At 41.4% G+C, this 17,182-nt stretch overlaps 1 protein-coding gene and 1 pseudogene across 2 annotated transcripts in view; both read right to left on the bottom strand.

The window, feature by feature from the left end:
• Nucleotides 1-252: 252 nt before the first annotated feature.
• LOC136549965 (uncharacterized) overlaps nucleotides 253-17,182 on the bottom strand; it is a 28,912-nt gene continuing 11,982 nt past the window's right edge. For both annotated transcript variants that reach the window (XR_010782107.1, XM_066541398.1), the window contains 2 exons: nucleotides 879-1,040; nucleotides 253-787 (listed from right to left, as the gene is read on the bottom strand). Coding sequence is in view for 1 of the 2 variants with exons in the window: in XM_066541398.1 (XP_066397495.1) it covers nucleotides 431-787; nucleotides 879-1,040 (519 nt within the window). In the remaining variant the exon portion in view is untranslated. The remainder of the gene's footprint in view (nucleotides 788-878; nucleotides 1,041-17,182) is intronic.
• On the bottom strand, nucleotides 13,274-16,803 carry LOC136550659 (uncharacterized; annotated as a pseudogene).

The following is a 17,182-nucleotide window of genomic DNA, read 5'->3' as shown; positions in this document are numbered from 1 at the left end:
CCTATAGATGACCCAAACCATGAAATATGTCTCGTATTTGGGTTGGTGCTGTTGGAGATAGTCTAAGCATCTTTGCATTATACATGGCCTTACACCACTAATTCCTTTTTACTCTCCAACATAGAAGAAATGAGCAATCTGATCAAAGAAGATACAAGAGGTTCTTCGAAGGACAAGAGAGAGAGAAATAAAGTGGAGCGGGCGTTGGAGTACTTGATACATTTTCATGTGATATCCAATGCCGAAAAAAAAAGCAGACAAAAAAAAGACACCGACTACAGGCAGTCAGGCATGCAGGTAGTGCGTACACTGCCGAACAGCCGAAGCCAAACCAAACAAAGGCGCAACCACCGATGAGGTGCAGATCAGCAGATAATAAGACTTCTTCTAAACTTAAGTGGCCATAGTAATTTAATAAGCAGACACCTCATTAAACATTGGATGGCAATGATAACTTGACATCTAAAATACAAGGCTTCGGAAAGTCTAGCCTAGTCGTAGAGGGAAAATTTCCCTCGATGTGTGCTCTGACAGCGAAGATGAAGCATTTGCCAGATTTGCTGTGAGAAACCCCAGAACAACAGCATTTCGTGTCCAATGTAGGGCATTGAAGCGATGCCGTACTCTCAAGAATATGACATGTTAGTTCAACCAGGCTTTTCGTGGGGTGGAAACGGGCGATCTTCACCCTCTTGAGGTTGCCGTAGTGGCGCTCTGCCGTCTGGCGCATATGTGATTGCGAGAGTTCCCCAAGAACTGACTCAGGATCCTCGAATACCCTACGTAACTAAAGACAGAATGCATGATATTCAAGTTGATCCATTAGTCACTACTCACTAGGTATACTTGCTAATTGCAATATGAAAAATTATACTTACATTAAAATCCAAGATGAAAGTCTCCAAGGAAGGAGAAGCGTCAAGAAAAGAAGCCAGAGAAAAATAATCATAGTCTGGAACAAAGTACTGTCCAGGAACACAAATATCCAAGTACTTGAGCTGGTAGAATTTACTGGGTAGGATCGCTATATTATTGACCATCTGCATAAAGATTCTCAAGTTATACTCCAAGTTAAGAATTCTTTCCTACCACTATATGCATTCACTAGTCTATAATTACCAATTTACCATAAATTTTAGAGTATACCTCCTTCAACGACTCAATGGTAAGAATCTCGAGACATGGTGCAATCAGTGGAAGGTCCACACGAGCAAAATAGACGGCGCCATAGTGGGACATGTATAGGTCTTTCGCTTGACATGCTTCTCCAAGTGAGAGTTGTACAGGGTTGCCGCGTGAAAAGCGTAAAGTGGATAGAGATTTGGAGCTTCGATCTGTATCACTTCTAGACTCATGCATACTTTCACCTCCAGGTAGCTGAGGCGCCGCAGCAGGTAAGGTATCTAAAGGTTAATTATCTTGCTGCAACTCAGGAGTTCCAACCTCTCCAAAGCAAAGGAATCTGATAGAATACACTGTAACTCATCATCCGTGGTACTCGGAGAACAAAGATATAACTTCTTCAGGCTTCTCAAGCAAAGTGTAACTGTAGGACAAAAGGCACAGGAGCTAAGGCGAAGATTCTGAATCGAGTCTCTACTCTTGCCAGATAAAAGGGAGCATGGGAAGTAGTACTGTGACATGCACATTATGCCTGACCACAACTCAATGATGAGTTCTTCAAGCCCAGATGAAAGAGCAAGGTGAAGCCAGCTATCAAGATGACATAAGTTGTAATGATTAAACATATAACCAGACATTTCAAGCCCAAATGTCTTCGAGCCAGTGCCTGAGTGCCTTTTCAGAATGTGATAAACAGTGCTGATGAAATCCGATTCCATTCTCATGTCCATGTTGTTACTAACCTTGGGGATCTGAGAAGATAACCACTCCACAGGTGGAGATGATCTATATATAGAGAGCCACATGGGCCATATGGGCCTGTAGTATAAGGGCCTTCATAGTTCATACACTTAACACCCCCTTCAAACTCAAGGTGGAAGCGGACAAGCCCAAATGTCTTCGAGCTAGTGCCTGAGTGCCTTTTCAGAATGTGATAAACAGTGCTGATGAAATCCGATTCCATTCTCATGTCCATGTTGTTACTAACCTTGGGGATCTGAGAAGATAACCACTCCACAGGTGGAGATGATCTATATATAGAGGGCCACATGGGCCATATGGGCCTGTAGTATAAGGGCCTTCATAGTTCATACACTTAACACCCCCTTCAAACTCAAGGTGGAAGCGGAGGATTTGAAGCAAAGTTTGATCAAGTGAAGCCGATGCTGCTCTCTAGTTTATGCTTTAGTGAAAAAGTCAGCCAATTGCAACTCTGAAGGCACATATTGGAGAGAAATAGTTTTCTGATGACAATGAGACCGAGTAAAGAAGGCATCCACACCAATATGCTTTGTAAATTCATGCTTCACAGGATCATTGGCAATTTGTATGGCTCCTGTATTATCACAGAGAAGAGGTGTGACAAACATCACAAGCAATACCAAAATCAACCAACAACCATCGCAGCCATACAATCTCTGCAGTAGTAGTAGCAAGAACTCAAAGTTCGGCCTCCGTACTAGAACGAGATACAGTTGCTTGTTTCTTGAACGTCCATGCAATAGGAGAAGAGCCAAGTGAAAGCTCTAGTTTGGTTTTGGTGAATTGATGAAACCCTAAGTGCTAACCTAGTTTATCAAGTGATCATGAGATAGGTAGCACATTCCAAGTGGTGAATTAAATGAAGATCATAACATGATGATGATGACATGATGATGATCAAGTGCTTGGACTTAGAAAGAAGAAAGAAAAAAACAAAAAGTTCAAGGCAAAGGTATAAACCATAGGAGCTATTTTGTTTTGGTGATCAAGACACTTAGAGAGAGTGATCACATTTAGGTTTGATAGCCGTACTATTAAGAGGGGTGAAACTCGTATCGGAATACGGTTATCAAAGTGCCACTAGATGCTCTAACTCATTGCATATGCATTTAGGATCTAGTGGAGTGCTAACACCCTTCAAAATGTTTGTGAAAATATACTAACACATGTGCACAAGGTGATACACTTGGTGGTTGGCACATTTGAGCAAGGGTGAAGAAGATAGAGTCGAAGAGGAGTTAGCCGCGCTGGTTACAGAGTGACCGGACGTGTCCGGTATGGTGACCGGACACGTCCGGTATTTGGAGACGAACTCCGCGACCGGATGCGTCCGGTCGCCACACCGGACGCGTCCGGTGTGAATTAGAAAAAATAGTATACGGCAGGACAGTCGATCGAACGCTAGCAGCGTCCGGTCCGGTATCACCGGACGCGTCCGGTCGGGCAAGGATGCTTACTGTACTGCACCGGACGCTGCGTCTCAGCGTCCGATCATTTGTGTTTGTGCGTCCGGTGTAAGCGTCCGGTCGTCGGCAGATTAAGTAGCAACGGCTATGTTGGTTTGAACTGAACACGTGACAGTCTGGGGGCTACCGGACACGTCCGGTATGCCGACTGGACGCGTCCGGTATTCACGACCGGTGTGTCCGGTGCTGCGTCTGGTCAGTTGGACCAGAGCGTCTGGTCAGCCCGCGTTATGTCCAGTGAAGGGGTATAACGGCTCTATTCTGTGGAGGCTTCTATTTAAGCCTCATGGCCAGTTGAAGCTCACACATTTGGCCATTTTCATTGACATAGCAACCTTATGAGCTTAGCCAAAGCCCCCCACTCATCTCCACCATTGATTCATCATCTTTGTGAGATTAGGAGTGAATCCAAGTGCATTGCTTGAGTGTTTGCATCTAAAGGCACTTGGTGTTCGTGTTTCGCTGTGGATTTCGCTTGTTACTCTTGGTGGTTGCCGCCACCTAGACGGTTTGGAGCAGCGAGGATCATCGAGCGGAGGGTGGTGATTGTCTCTAGCTCCGATTGTAGTGATTGTGAGGGGTTCTTGACATTTCCCCAGCGGAGCGCCAAAAGGTACTCTAGTGGATTGCTCGTGGCTTGTGTGATCCTCATCTTGTGTTGGTTGTGCGGCACCCTATTGAGGATTTGGCGTGTGAAGCTAATTAGCACGTTAACCTCCAAGTGAGTGAATCGCCACAACGAGGACTAGCTTGCCGGCAAGCAAGTGAACCTCGGTAGAAAATCATTGTGTTCATTTTTTTATTTCGAGGTGATTGGTCTTTATTGATATTGATTCTTGTGATTGATTGGTTCACTCCTCGACACGGCGGTATAACTATCTTGCTTACTCTCATTACATTACCGCAAACTAGTTGTCAAGTTCTTTAGTGTAGTTAGTTGTGAGAACTTACTTGCTTAGTTGGTGTGGCTCTTTAGTTAGCCTTTGAGAGCACACTAACATAGAGTAGTATCATAGCTATTGTGTGAATAGATACTATCTAAACTAGAATTGTGGTAGGTGGCTTATATTTTGAGTAGGCTAGTGCAACACTTGCTTCGCCTCATAATTGTCTAACCATTTTGTTAAGTGTTGTTGTAGAAATTTTTATTAGGCTATTTACCCTCCTCTAGCCATTAGGACCTTTCAAGTGGTATCGGAGCCGAGGTCACCGTTATTTGAGGCTTAACAACCTTCGATGTTAAAATGGCTCAAATCAACAACACCAAGAAGCCACCCTAATTTGATGACTCCAACTATCTCTATTGGAAGGCCAAGATGACAACTTATATCAAGTCAATCAATAAGAAGGTTTGGAAGGTGGTAGAAACAAAAATTAAGATTGAAGATCTAGAGAATCCCACCGTGGCCGAAGAAGTACTTCTCCAAAACAATGACATTGCTCTAAGTGCTATTCATGATGTAATTGATGAAAGAATATTTGAGCAAGGCAAAAATATTGAGATGGCACATGAGACATGGAAGAAGTTGGAAGAGTCATTTGAGGGCACTCAAGCCGTGAAGGGTGCAAAGGCTTATATTCTCAAAGAACAGTTTGCAAGCTTCAAGATGAAGGATGATGAGAGTGTGCCGGAGATGTTCCATAGGCTTCAAGTGCTTATCAATGATCTCAAAGCACTTAGAGAAGAAGTGAAGGATAATGACTTCTCCCACAAGTTCTTGAGATGCTTACCCTCAAGATTTGGTACATTGGTCACTATTCTAGTGAGGAGTAGTTTGGACACCATGACACCAAACCAAGTGTTGGGAGATATAATGACCGATGATACTTATAGAGATGATGATGAGAAGGAAGAAAAGAAGGAGAAGAAAGATGAGAAGAAGGATGACAAGAAGAAGAGCATGGCATTCAAAGCCACATCATCCAAGGACAAAGTAAAGCAAGAAACATCAAGTGAAGAAGATGAATCATGGGATGATGATGATGATGAGAAGATGGCTCTATTTGTCAAGAGATTTGGCAAGTTCATAGTGAAGAAGGGCTACCGTGCTAGAAGAAAGAAGTCTTCATCCAAGAACAAAGAAGAGTCAAGAAGGTGCTTCAAGTGTGGAAGCAAAGATCATCTTGTTGCTCAATGCCCATATAATAGTAACAATGATGATGACAACAAGAAGAATAAGAAGAAGGACAAGAAGGAAAAGAAAGAGAAGAAGGACAAGATGGTCTTCAAGAAGAAGAAGGATGGTTCATATGTAGTCACTTGGGATAGTGATGCTTCCTCAAGTGATGATGATGATGATAGTGATGATCACAAGACCACCAAGAAGAAGGTTCTTGCTAGCATTGCCATCAATGATAAGCCTTCTCTCTTTGAATCTTCATCATACTTCATGGCTAAGGCCACTAAGATACAATCTTGTGATGATAAAAGTGATGAAGAACATGATGATGAAAATGAACATGAAAATGAAAATAATAGTGATAGTGATAATGATGAACCCACTAAAGATGAATTGTTTGACATGCTAGAAGATGTTAGAGAACACTTTAATATCAAGAGAAGGGAATGCAAAAGCTTGCGTAAGGAATTAAATGCCCTTAAGTAAGCCTTTGATGAGCTCAATGCATCTCATGAGAGGCTAGAGGAAGCCAATGAGAAACTTGGCAAAGCTCACAAAAAGCTTGAAAAGGCTCATTCCTCTTTGCTTGATGAGCAAAATAAAAAGAAGCATGTTGAAACTTATAATGTAGGTTTAACTTGTGATATAATTGATGAATCACCATCTATGCCTGTCATTGTTGCTCCTACTAACCCTTCTTATAGCACTTTCACTTCTTCCTCATCTAGTAGTGATGATCTCACTTGTGATGCCTCACTAGTGGTTGAGAATGAGAACCTCAAGAAGGAGGTCACTAAGCTCACTCACACCTTAGCTAAGGCTTATGGTGGTGAGGACCGCTTGCTTATGTGCTTGGGTAGCCAAAGAGCTTCTCTCTATAAAGAGGGATTGGGCTATACCCCCAAGTAAGGCAAGGCGGCCTTTGCTCCTCACAAGACTAATTTTATGAAGAACAATGGTCGGTTTTGCACTAGTTACAAGCAAGTGGGTCACAAAGAGCAAGAATGCAAAAACAAGAGTAAAAATGCTAATGTATCCTCCATTAAGCTTGATTCATGCTGTATGCTTACTAAGGGTACAAATGATGTGAATGCTAAGTTCATTGGTAAAGCATGGATGGGCTCAAAGAAGAAAGTCATTTGGGTACCAAAAAGCCTAGTGACTAACCTTCAAGGACCCAAGCAAGTTTGGGTACCTAAAAAGAATTGATCTTCTTTTGTAGGTCAATTACAAAGCCAGAGGAAGGTATTGGGTTCTTGATAGTGGGTGCACTCAACATATGACTGGTGATGCAAGAATATTCAACTCAATCAACATCAATGGCAATGATGATTATGATAGTATCACATATGGTGACAATGGCAAAGGCAAGGTCAAATGGCTTGGTAAGATTGCAATATCTAATGACATGAGCATATCTAATGTGTTGCTAGTAGAAAGCTTAAACTTCAATTTGCTATCCGTGGCACAATTATGTGATCTTGAATTCAAGTGCATATTTGGGATAGATGATATAGAGATCATAAGTGTAGATGGCTCTAACTTGATCTTCAAAGACTTTAGATTTGAGAATCTATACTTGGTTGATTTCAATGCTAGTGAAGCTAGATTGTCCACATGCTTGTTCACTAAGTCTAGCATGGATTGATTATGACATAGAAGGCTTGGTCATGTCAGAATGAAACAATTGAATAGATTGGTTAAGCATGACTTAGTTAAAGGCTTGAAAGATATTGTGTTTAAAAAAGATAAGCTTTGTAGCTCTTGTCAAGCCGGCAAACAAGTTGAAAACACCCATTCTAAGAAAAGCATGATGAGCACTAGTAAAGCATTTGAGTTATTGCACATGGATTTGTTTGGGCCAACACAATACACTAGCATCGGTGGTAATAAATATGGCTTTGTGATAGTGGATGATTACACTAGATATACTTGGGTATTCTTTCTAATGGACAAAAGTGATGTGTTTACAACATTCAAATCATTTATCAAAGGCATTCACAATAAGTTTGAAACAACCATCAAGAGAGTTAGAAGTGACAATGATAGTGAGTTCAAGAACACTAGAATTGATGAGTTGTGTGATAAATTTAGAATTAGACATCAATTCTCGGCCAAGTACACACCTCAATCAAATGGCCTTGTTGAGAGGAAGAATAGAACACTCATTGATATGGCAAGGTCTATGCTTAGTGAGTACAATGTGAATCAATCTTTTTGGGCCAAAGCTATCAACACGGCTTACTATTGTAGCAACCGCCTCTATTGTCACCCATTAAAAGAGAAGACACCATATGAGCTCTTGAATGGTAGAAAACCCAACATTGCATATTTTTGGGTCTTTGGTTGCAAATGTTATATCTTAAAGAAAGGCACTAGATTGGGAAAGTTTGACAAGAAATATGATGAAGGATTCCTACTTAGTTATTCCACTACAAGCAAAGTATATAGAGTTTGGAATTTGGATAGTGGTACTCTTGAGAAAGTTCATGATGTTGAATTTGATGAAACCAAGGGTTCACAAGTATAGAATGAGAACTTGAAAGATGTTAGAGGCATTCAACTTTCAAAAGCCATGAAGAACATGAATATTGGTGAATTGAGGCCTAGGCAAGTGAATGATGATGAAGATGATCAAGTGCAAGTGCTCTCTAACTAAAATGTGCAAGATGATACAAATCAAGTTAGTGCAAGTGGCTCTCATGACAATGAACAAGATCAAGTGGCTAGTACATCATCTCAACCCAATAATCAAGCAAGTGCAAGCAATCAAGTTCCAATCCTCCAACCAACCAATGTTGCAAGAGATCACCCATTGGACATTATCATTGATGATATTTCAAGAGGTATACAAATAAGATCAAGATTGGTATCATTTTGTGAACATTTTTCATTTATGTCATCTATTGAACCTAAGAAAATAGATGAAGCATTAAAGGATGTTGATTGAGTGAATGTTATGCATGAAGAATTGAATAACTTCACAAGAAATCAAGTATGAGAATTAATAGAGAGACCAAAGGGACACAATGTCATTGGAACCAAATGGGTCTTTAGAAACAAGCAAGATCAAGATGGGATAGTAGTAAGGAACAAAGCAAGATTAGTAGCACAAGGCTATTCACAAGTTGAAGGTCTTGACTTTGGAGAAACATATGCCCCGGTTGCTAGATTGTAAGCAATAAGAATCTTGCTAGCTTATGCTTGTGCCCACAACATCAAGCTCTATCAAATGGATGTTAAGAGTGCATTTCTCAATGGTTACATCAATGAAGAAGTATATGTTGAGCAATCTCCTAGTTTTGAAGATGACAACCATGTACAAGTTGAAGAAGGCATTGTATGGCTTTAAGCAAGCACCTAGAGCATGGTATGAGAGATTGAGAGATTTTCTACTCTCTAAAGGGTTCACAATGGGCAAGGCTGACACCACTCTTTTCATCAAGAAGATTGGAAAAGATCTATTTGTGTTGCAAATATATGTTGATGATATCATATTTGGATCAACCAATCAAGAATTTTGTGATAAGTTTGGAAAGATGATGGCTAATGAGTTTGAGATGTTCATGATTGAAGAGTTGAGTTACTTCCTTGGTCTTCAAATCAAGCAATTGAAAAATAGTACATTTGTGAGTCAAGGCAAGTACATCAAGGATATGATCAAAAAGTTTGGCATGATTGATAGCAAAGTCATTAGCACACCAATGGAAACCAATGACAACTTGGATAATGATGCAAGTGAAAATATGGTGGATTAAAAGTTGTATCGGTCTATGATTGGAAGCCTACTCTATGTGACCGCATCAAGACCGGATGTCATGTTTAGTGTATGCATGTGTGCAAGATTTCAAGCCTCACCAAGAGAAAGTCATTTGAAGGCTACAAAGAGGATATTGAGGTACTTCAAGCATACACCAAATGTTGGTTTGTGTTATACTAAAGGAGCAAAGTTTGAGCTAGTTGGTTACTCCGACTCGGATTATGCGGGATGTAAGGTTGAAAGGAAGAGCACCTCGAACACATGTCAATTATTGGGAAGATCACTTATTTCATGGTCATCAAAGAAGCAAAATAGTGTTGTATTATCAACCGTCGAAGCCGAATACATATCCACCGGTAGTTGTTGTGCACAAATACTTTGGATGAAGGCCACTTTATGTGACTTTGGAATCAAGTTCAAGAAAGTACCATTGCTATGTGACAATGAGTGCAATCAAGTTGATAAACAATCCGGTTCAACATGCAAGAACAAAGCACATTGATGTCCGCCACCATTTCATAAGAGATCACCAACAAAAATAGGACATTTGCATTGAGGGTGTAGGCATCGAAGATCAACTTGCCGATATATTCACCAAGCCATTAGATGAGAAAAGATTTTGCAAGCTAAGAAATGAGTTGAACATATTGGATTTCTCAAATATATGTTGATGCACCCCTACTCATATGACATGCCTCTTCTTCGAGCAATCCAAGGTAAAAGTTGATTGGCATGGCATATATCCTTGCTAAGGATATGTTTAGTGCATCTAGTCATATTTTCAATCTTATTAGGACCTTTCAAGTGGTTCTATTTTATTAGGCTCATTCATGAAAATCAAATGATTTTGATGTCTATATGATATCACTATTGCTTCTATGCTTGACTTAATCTAGTGATGGCATATGACATGTTTATGGGCTTGTAAACCTAGTGTTTAATCTAGAAAATGAGCTATAAGTGTTTAACTCAACATGGTACAAGATAACCCTTATTTGGAGGTGTGAAGAAGCTTGTCTTTGGATCAAACCGAGTTAAATATCTTTAGCAAATAATCTAGATTGGACCAAATTTAGAACTTTGATCATCACCCCATTGATTGTCATTGATAATCTTGACCCTACAAGTAATACTATCTATATTTAGAACCTTTGTGGTCATTAATGACAAAGGGAGAGAGAAACAAAGATAGTAGTAAAAATAGTGAAAAAGGGGAGAAGTATCATAAAGGAAGAGAAACATAAAGATATCTTGATATATGACATAGGAGGAGAGATATGATAAAGGAAAGGAATCAACTAAAATTTTGAGCACACAAGTAGAGGGAGCAAGCTCATGAACTTGTATGATGTATTTGAATGTGCATTTCATATGTTTGCTTGCATGGCACAAGTATTAAATTTAAATATCCATGCTTGTGTGATGTACGTTAGTTGTAAGATTGAATGATGAAATGAAATCACTAGATAACTTTTATTTCCAAGTATTGTTTCCAAGTGGTATTTAGCTAACCATAGTGCTAAGGATGGTATATTGGTGCACTCCGATTGGTATCGCACTTCAAAGATCCATCTTTTATACCTTAGCATCATTTGGTAGACATTGACTCCTATATTTTCTATCTAAGCATATGTGCAAGCTACAATCCAAACTCTTAGCACATATGTAGGGAGAGCAATTGCTACCATTTGGGGTTCATGAAACTTATCCATATCCTTTTACACATGGTAAATATGCTTGGGCAAGCAACATGGATTCAATTGAATTTCAATTCATATCTTTGTGAAAGGGTTGTCATCAATTACCAAAAAGAGGGAGATTGAAAGCTCTAGTTTGGTTTTGGTAAATTGATGAAACCCTAAGTGCTAACCTAGTTTATCAAGTGATCATGAGATAGATAGCATATTTCAAGTGGTGAAGCAAATGAAGATCATAATATGATGATGATACCATGATGATGATCAAATGCTTAGACTTAGAAAGAAGAAAAAGAAAACCAAAAAGCTCAAGGCAAAGGTATAAACTATAGGAGCTATTTTGTTTTGGTGATCAAGACACTTAGAGAGTGTGATCATATTTAGGTTTGATAGTTGTACTATTAAGAGGGGTGAAACTCATATCAAAATGCAGTTATCAAAGTGCCACTAGATGCTCTAACTTATTGCATATGCATTTAGGATCTAGTGGAGTGCTAACACCCTTCAAACTGTTTGTGAAAATATGCTAACACATGTGCACAAGGTGATACACTTGGTGGTTGGCACATTTGAGTAAGGGTGAAGAAGATAGAGTCGAAGAGGAGTTAGCCACGCTGGTTACAGAGTGACCGGATGCGTCCGGTATGGTGACCAGACACGTCCGATATTTGGAGACGAACTCCGCGACCGGACGCGTCCGGTCGCCACACCGGACGCATCCGGTGTGAATCAGAAAAAAATAGTATACGGCAGGACAGTCGATCGGACGCTGGCAGCGTCCGGTCCAGTATCACTAGACGTGTCTGATCGGGCAAGGATGCTTACTATACTGCACCGGACGCTGTGGCTCAGCGTCCGATCATTTGTGTTTGTACGTCCGGTGTGAGCGTCCGGTCGTCGGCAGATTAAGTAGCAACGGCTATGTTGGTTTGAACTGGACACGTGGCAGTCTAGGGGCTACCGGACGCGTCCGGTATTCACGACCAGTGCATCCGGTGCTGCGTCCGGTCAGTTGAACCGGAGCGTCCGGTCAGCCCGCGTTATGCCCAATAAAGGGGTATAATGGCTCTATTCCGTGGGGGTGTCTATTTAAGCCCCATGGCCGGTTGAAGATCATACCTTTGGTCATTTTCATTGACATAGCAACCTTATGAGCTTAGCCAAAGCCCCCCACTCATCTCCACCATTGATTCATCATCTTTGTGAGATTAGGAGTGAATCCAAGTGCATTGCTTGAGTATTTGCATCTAAAGGCACTTGGTGTTCGTGTTTCGCTGTGGATTTCGCTTGTTACTCTTGGTGGTTGCCACCACCTAGACGGCTTAGAGCAGCGAGGATCGTCGAGCGGAGGGTGGTGATTGTCTCCGGCTCCGATTGTAGTGATTGTGAGGGGTTCTTGACCTTTCCCCAGCGGAGCGCCAAAAGGTACTCTAGTGGATTGCTCGTGGCTTGTGTGATCCTCATCTTGTGTTGGTTGTGCGGCACCCTATTGAGGATTTGGCGTGTGAAGCTAATTAGCACGTTAACCTCCAAGTGAGTGAATCGCCACAACGAGGACTAGCTTGCCGGCAAGCAAGTGAACCTCGGTAGAAAATCATTGTGTTCATTTTTTTATTCCGAGGTGATTGGTCTTTATTGATATTGATTCTTGTGATTGATTGGTTCACTCCTCGACACGGCGGTATAACTATCTTGCTTACTCTCATTATATTACCGTAAACTAGTTATCAAGCTCTTTAGTATAGTTAGTTGTGAGAGCTTGCTTGCTTGCTTGATGTGGCTCTTTAGTTAGCCTTTGAGAGCACACTAACATAGAGTAGTATCATAGCTATTGTGTGAATAGATACTATCTAAACTAGAATTGTGGTAGGTGGCTTGTATTTTGAGTAGGCTAGCGCAACACTTGCTTTGCCTCATAATTATCTAACCATTTTGTTAAGTGTTGTTGTAAAATTTTTTATTAGGCTATTCACCCTCCTCTAGCCATTAGGACCTTTCACCAAGAAGAGTGCAATATCCGGTGATGGAACGTCGATCTGTTGGGTCACTTGCCCAAGTGGAGTCCGAGTAAGCATGAGGCTGAAGCAGACTATCATGCACATAGAATAAACTTTGAGATGATGTCCCCCGTAAATATCGCTACACGCGAAGTAAATGTCCAAAATGAACAGATGTTGGAGCACAAACAAACTGACTCAAAATATGGACGGCATGAGCAATATCAGGCCTAGTGATAGTGACATAAACAAGGCTGCCCATAATATGTCGATATCGAGAGGGATCCTCAAGAGCTACCCCATCAGTGAGACAAAATTGCAAGTAAAGATCCATAGGTGTAGCTGTAGTTCAATTATCAGTGATGCCTGAACGAGCAATAAGATCTTGTATGTACTTAGACTGAGAAAGATGGTAACCATTGGTAAATTGCTTAACCTCAATGTCTAAGAAATAACTGAGAGGACCCAAATCAGACATCTGAAATTCAGCACTAAGTTGTTGCTTCACATGAGAAATGTGATCCTCATCATCACCAGTAATCTGCATATCATCAACATATAGAAGAAGCAAAGTACGACCACGCGGTGACAAATGAACAAATAAAGCCAGATCATGATCACTAGGTGAAAAACTAGTAGCCCGTATCACAGATACAAAATGCTCATGCCAAGCACGAGGAGCCTGTTTAAGGCCATATAAAGCACGTCAAAGACGACAAACATATCCTGGAGGAGCAACAACACCTTGAGGTGGTTACATATAAACTTCTTCAGTCAAAACACCATGACGAAGAGCATTCTTGACATCCATTTGAGAGATATGCCAAGAAGAAGAAGCCACTGCAAGTAATGTGCGAATCATCATATGAGCAACATGTGCAAATGTCTCATCATAATCTAGCCCTTGAGTCTGCTAAGAACCTCTATCAACAAGATGGGCCTTATATCTCTCTATAGAGCCCACAGACTTGGTCTTAACTTTGAATACCCACTTAGATGTAATAGGTACCGTGTGTGATGGCAATGGAACAAGACCCCAAGTGCCTTGATGATCAAGGGCAGCAAGTTCCTCAGACATAGCTAGCTGCCATTTTGGAATATGAGAAACTTCCTCATAAGTGGATGGCTCATCAACAATAGCATTCACATGAGGAAAACCATACTTATCTACAGGACAAATAGTGCTACGATCTCAAAGATTATATCGTGGACCAATCTGTAACTCATCAGAAACAATAGATGACTCATCAACAGTATTATTAGAATCATCAACAACGAGCTTGTTAGGACTGGCCAAGGTGGTAGAATTAGAGAGAAGCTGGTTGGGGTTTTTAAGACGATGGCTGAAGACACGTGTGATGGGTGGTTTGGAAAAAGAGTGAGGTGGAGGAGTTTCAGGAGGTAAAGGTGGCGTGATGGAAATAGGAGCAGATGGTGTGGAGGTGTCATAGCTGGATGAAATTGGAGGAAGACACAAAAAGGAGGTGGACTCCGTGGGAGAATAGGAGGGCTTGGTAGAAGGGTTATAAAAAAGGACGGTCCTCAACAAAATTAACATCACAAGAGATGCGTATGCAACGAGAAAGAACGGTCATAGCATCAATAACCTTTATGCTTAGGACTACACCCCAGAAAAACACACTCAACAGACTATACAGTCAATTTAGTGCGCTCACGAGGGGCAAGCAAAACATAGCATGTACATCCAAAAACATGAAGATGATCATAGCTAGGAGGAGTACCATAAAGTACTTCACCAGGGCATTGGTTTGACAGTTTGGATGAGGGTTGCCTATTGATGAGGTAGACAGCAGTGGAAACAGCTTCACCCCAAAAATAAGAAGGGATAAAAGATAAGATCAAAATGGTGCGAGCTGTCTCTATGAGATGGCGATGTTTTCGTTCGGCAACACCATTCTGAGCATGAGCACCTAGGTAAGAGAGCTGTGCAAGAGTACCCTCAGAGGACAAAAATTGGCGAAAAGCAGCAGACAAATATTCACCCCTGGAGTCTGAACGAAGAATTTTAATGGGAGTAGAAAACTGTGTGTGAACCATTCGAACAAAAGACTGATAAATGGAATACAAGTGCGAACGATGTTTCATGAAATAAATCCATGTATAGCGAGAATAATCATCAATAAAAATAACATAATATTTGTGGCCACCCTTTGTAGCAAAAGGTGTAGGACCCCATACATCTGAATGAATAAGATCAAAAGGTCTAGCAGAATGGAAAACACTAGAAGAATAAGGAAGTTGTATTTGTTTGCCAAGTTTATAACCCTTACAATGAAAGCTAGACTCAATAGATGTATGACCTAAACAACCTTTATTTATCATGGAGGACAAACGAGACCCACAAAGATGACCAAGACGATGATGCCACTTGGCGAAGGAGGTGGCTGAAGACGATGCAGCAATGAGACATGAGCTGTTGATGCAACAGACAAAGGAAGATGTAGGGTGTCTAAAACATAGAGGCTAGAAGCACCCTTACAGCGATGGCTAGTCCCAATCACTTTCCAGCTGTGACAGTCCTGAATAAAACAAGATGAGTCATCAAAACTAACAAAACAATTTTGGTCGGTAACTTGACCAACCGATAGAAGATTCATAGACAACCGAGGTACAAAAGAAACATTTGGTATAGAAAAATGATTATTGCAAAGTGAACACTGATGAGTGATAGAACAAGATGTACCATCGGCTAACTGAATAGAAGCGCTATCAGTGATCGGCTTGTAGGCAACCAACTGGGACTGGTCGGATGTCACATGGAAGGAGGCTCTAGAATCAAGCACCCAAGACGAAGGAACACTCACAGTCAAGGAAGTAGCAATAGAAACTGACCCAATAGGTCCTGAACCTCGAGGAGTGGAAGAAGTACCACGACCACGAGCAGCATGGCGGGTGCGAAATTCAGCCAACTTCTCTAGATGCTTAGCAAAACAGGCATTTGAACTATGATTAGTCCTACCACAATGCTTACAGGGTTCTTTGAATGCACTGGTCTTCTAAGAAGCAGCCAACACACTGTAAGGGTGAGACACAGAAGAGGACAAGGACTGAAGACGTATCTCTTCAACAAGTAAGTCAGACAATGGTTGTGCCATAGTCAGAGTAGAGGAAGTATGAAACAGCCTTGTACGAATAGAATCAAACTCTGCCCTGACTCCCATGACAAATTTGTAAGTAAGAAACTGCTCAATAAATGAAAGTGTTGTATAATTCTAACCAGCTGTACACTGAGGTATCATGGAGATCAAAGAACCCATCAACCGATCAAAGGTAGAATAGTACTCATCAATGGACATGTCTTTTTGTTCAATAACATGAAGTTGCTGCATGAGAGTATGCTGAAGGGCACCACTTTCCTGAACATAGCGTGCCTTCAAATAAGACCACATGGGTTTGGCTTGCTTAAACTTACGCAGACTCATAATCATGGTGTGTTTAACATTGTTAACCATAGCAGCCATTACTTTTCCCTCATTGATTTCCTAGCTTTTGACTACAGCGGCATTACTACTATCAGGATTGAGAGTCAGTGGATCATCAGTTAAGTAAAAAATGAAGACCAACACCTCTCAAAGCAGTTTCAACAGAAAAGGCCCATTCTAGATAATTCGGACCATCAACAGTAATATTGATGGCAATTGTAGGAGTAATTTGAGACATTGCTGGAGGCTAAAATGAAGAATTACCACCAGCACAGAAGAAGTTGCAAGGAATATCACTGGTCGCGGGGCACTAGTAGGAATCCTCTATGGTTGACAGAGGAGGAAGATCAGTAGCAGCAGACGAGCACATAGAGCACGAACAGGTGAGGGAGTTCGTGCAGGCCATGAACAAGCCACACATGAAGATGTCCTATGTATGTGAAGAAGTTCCACGCCCCACGCGTAAAGACCACGAGCAGAGGCGACCTCGACCCTGACGGATGGGTCGTGCAGATGGCGTAGACTCCCCCGACGGACCCGACAGATGGTGAATTCCGGGTGCGCGGCCCCGCATGGGAAGTGCGCGTGAGAAGTCCGCAGAGGACAGGCGAGCCGCGAGCGGATGAAGCCGGTCACACAGATGAAGACCTCACGACGAAGGTGGCTGACGGTGCTGAAAGCTCTAGTATGGTTTTGATGAATTAATGAAACCCTAAGTGCTAACCTATTGCTCTAGTGATTATGAGATATGTAGCACATTCCAAGTGATGGAGCAAATAGAGAAGATCATGGTGATGGTGGAGTCCATGGAGATG

The sequence above is a fragment of the Miscanthus floridulus genome, chromosome 4 (assembly GCF_019320115.1).
Source record: "Miscanthus floridulus cultivar M001 chromosome 4, ASM1932011v1, whole genome shotgun sequence".
NCBI classification, from domain to species: Eukaryota; Viridiplantae; Streptophyta; class Magnoliopsida; order Poales; family Poaceae; genus Miscanthus; species Miscanthus floridulus.
This window is presented reverse-complemented; position numbering and strand designations above follow the sequence as displayed.